Source organism: Numida meleagris, chromosome 26, assembly GCF_002078875.1.
Source record: "Numida meleagris isolate 19003 breed g44 Domestic line chromosome 26, NumMel1.0, whole genome shotgun sequence".
NCBI classification, from domain to species: Eukaryota; Metazoa; Chordata; class Aves; order Galliformes; family Numididae; genus Numida; species Numida meleagris.
Genome location: NC_034434.1, coordinates 3,597,459 through 3,600,647, shown reverse-complemented (window position 1 = coordinate 3,600,647; position 3,189 = coordinate 3,597,459). Strand labels below are relative to the sequence as shown.

Sequence of the window (3,189 nt, the reverse complement as noted above, 5' to 3'; positions counted from 1 at the left end):
GGAGAGGGAAAAGGAGAGGGAAAAGGAGAGGGAAAAGGAGAGGGAAAAGGAGAGGGAAAAGGAGAGGGAAAAGGAGAGGGAAAAGGAGAGGGAAAGGGAAAGGGAAAGGGAAGGAAAGGAAAGGCTGACATTGGTGGGAGGTGTCAGGACAGAGGGAGGGAAGCAGAAAACCCCCAAAGGGAACAACAGGGGCTGAGCTATTACCAGAAAAGTTTCCAAATTATGTCCTAGCAATAAAACACAAGCAGCATTACAGGGAAACAATCCTAGAGAGGGTGTCCGGGCACCAAAAGGAAAAGGCAGATTTGAAAGAGTAAATGAACAGTTACGTTCTCTTTGTAGCTCCGTGGAAGTGCTTGGAGCCTGTTGGTTTTTTTCATTTCCCTTGAGGGTCTCCACCTGCATCCCTAATTTCACACGGGCACGTTGGTGCTGCAGGTGGCTTAAATACACGAGAGCATCCGTGTGTCCTCCTGGTTGCAAATGGGGCTGAGCCCCGCTCCTCCAGGCTGCTCCCTGCAGCTGCAGGGTTCCACCTGGATGGGAGCTGCTGCTGGAAACCAGCCCGGTGCTGGGCTTTGGCTGAGAGTGTGTTCAGGTGCAAGAAGCACACGGGCAGCGCTGTCCTTGTGCAGGAGCCAGGAGGTGTTTGAATGGGGTGCAGCGGTGCTGCCCCCTGGAGCTCCTGCTGCTGCCCCTGTGGGCTCTGAGCTTCGGTGGGTGCTGGTGGAGGGGCCTCGTTGGTGTGGGGTGTGGGTGCTGCTCAGGTGGGTCCCAGAAATGGGCTTTTCCTGGATTCTGGCTCGAAGGATTTCCTTCTCACGCAAAGCTGAAAGCTTCCAGCCTTTTCCTCTCACCTCTCCAGCGAGGGCTGCCCGCTGCTGGAGCAGCTCAACATCTCCTGGTGCGACCAAGTGACCAAGGGCGGTGTCCAGGATCTGGTGAAGGGCTGCGGGGGCCTCAAAGCGCTGTCCCTGAAGGGCTGCACACAGGTACGGGGCGATGGGACCGAGGGATGACAGCGGCTGGCGTGCCCCTGCTGGGCTGGGTGTGGATGGCAGGGGCTGCTGCTGCTCCCTTGGGGCGTGTGAGCTCCCTGCCAGCTCCTGCAGCTGCCTCGTTTAAAGGTGTAATGTGTTCGGTGCATCCCTGCAGTGCAGCTTTACTGCAGCAGCTGTGAGCTGGGCAGGAGGGCCACCAACAGCCAGCACCATTCAGTGAGCCCGAGCTGCGCTTCTACAGTCAACACAGGGATCAATCCAAACTTCCTTACTTAAGAGGGGTCTTCAAATTCAAACAGAAAGGAGCAAACCCACACCTCGGCCTCTCGGCCTTGGGAAAGGAGAGCAGCACTGGCCACACCGGGCTGAAACCTGCACCCCAGAGCTGCAGGCAGCTCGGGTTGGGGCTGGGGTTGCCTGCTGGGTAGACCTGGCAGCCGGGCCGAGCTGCTCCTGGTACCCAGGCTCTGAGTTTTGCATTGATTTCTCTCTTGGGGTGCACGCTCCTGGAGCATGAGTCACTGCTATTTCCATTTGCTGCCTGTAGGTAAACAGCTGTACGTACAGAAAGCACATTTCTCCATGCAAGGACGCCGAGTCCTGACGGGTGACCGTGATAAGCGCAGCACTGGCACGTGGTGTGCACGGGGGGACACCCTCGTGTGTCACACGTGCGGCCGAGAGGGCCGGAGCTGGTGGCATCTCAGCCTGTTGGGAAGGCTCAGGTCATAGCGACAGCTTGAGTTTCTCCTCGTTTATGGAGCCACGAGTAATATTGATGGCAATACATCCTCATTATCAATTGCGTGCCATCTGTTCTTATGGATTTAAGAATAGCGAGCTTTTTCCTTTTTTGAAAATCATCCTAAGGAACCTTGGGTGTGCTTGTGCTCCTCATACTGCAGTAAAACTTTTTATTTCTTTGAGAGAGCTCCCTTGTTGCCCTATAGACGTGGTCTCACTTGTGGCCCCCATTGGCGGAGCACAGCCTTCATTCCCGGCGTGGTTTTGTGACCCCAGTGCTCACTTTGTTCCTGCCACGTGCGTCCCCAGATCTGCCTCTCCCTCAGGCAGCAGTGGGCTGTGGGCTTTTGAACTCTGTTCCTGCAGTGGTGGACGTGGCACTGTGCTCCTGCTGTGCCTTTGGAGGCTGCAGTGCCCTGCCCTCCCCCACGGCCGCCCCAGCCCCCGCGTTTCGTTGTCCCCAAATCTTCCTTTGGAGGGCTGCTTCAAGCGCTGCTGCGTTGCTTCACTCTCTGCTTTCCCTTCCCAGCTCGAGGACGAAGCTCTCAAATACATCGGTGCAAACTGTCCTGAACTGGTGACGTTAAACCTGCAGACGTGCTTAGTAAGTACCACGCCGCGCTCCCAGCGCAGGGCAGCTGTGAGCTGTCGAGCCCTTTAAAAATAGCTGATGTGAAACAGCTTTTTGGGAGCGCTCGTAAGCCCCCGGAGCAGCGCTGGCTTTGGTGGAATTGTTGGTCTCCTTGCCCTGCCCGCGGGGCTGCTGAGCTCCTATGCTGGGAGCATTCTTTCCGTGGGGTTGGAATGCTGGTGGTGCTCCCAGAGCTGCAGCTCCCCCGTGCAGGACTCCCAGGCGGTCACAGTGCAGTGCCAGGACAAATGTCTGCTGGCCCCCAAAAGGTGGCTGGAGTGGGCTGTGTGCATGCAGTGTGCATGCAGTGTGCATGCAGTGTGCCTGCTGCAGGCGGAGCAGGCATTTTGGGTTGCAGGGCTGAGTGCATTTTGGGTTGCAGGAAGCACAGCGTGGCCTGGGTTCCGTTCCTGGTTGGAAAGCCAAGAGGAAAACGCGCGGCGCGGCGCGCCTCCACTCCTCTGTTATGCCTCGTGATGGTGTTGTTGTTTTTCTTGTAGCAAATAACAGATGATGGTCTCATTACAATATGCAGAGGATGCCACAAGCTGCAGTCGCTGTGTGCCTCGGGCTGCTGCAACATTACAGATGCCATCCTGAACGCCCTGGGACAGAACTGCCCGAGGCTCAGGTAAGGCCTCATCCAAGCTTTAGTGCAGAGCTGGGGGCTGTGTGGGGCTGCTCAGTGCTGAGCCTGATACTGGAGCTGCTCCTGGTCGCACCAAGCCTGCTCCTGGTGCTGCTGGAGCTGCTCTTGGTTGCACCAAGCCTGCTCCTGTTGCTGCTGGAGCTGCTCTTGGTTGCACCAAGCCT

The 3,189-nt window shown here is 57.2% G+C and overlaps 1 protein-coding gene across 7 annotated transcripts in view; it reads left to right on the top strand.

Moving 5' to 3' along the window:
* Positions 1 to 3,189, top strand: part of FBXL20 (F-box and leucine rich repeat protein 20) — a 24,003-nt gene that overhangs the window by 14,783 nt on the left and 6,031 nt on the right. For all 7 annotated transcript variants that reach the window (XM_021378191.1, XM_021378192.1, XM_021378190.1 and 4 more), the window contains 3 exons: positions 866 to 992; positions 2,275 to 2,349; positions 2,877 to 3,007. In XM_021378191.1, coding sequence (XP_021233866.1) covers positions 866 to 992; positions 2,275 to 2,349; positions 2,877 to 3,007 — 333 coding nt within the window. The remainder of the gene's footprint in view (positions 1 to 865; positions 993 to 2,274; positions 2,350 to 2,876; positions 3,008 to 3,189) is intronic.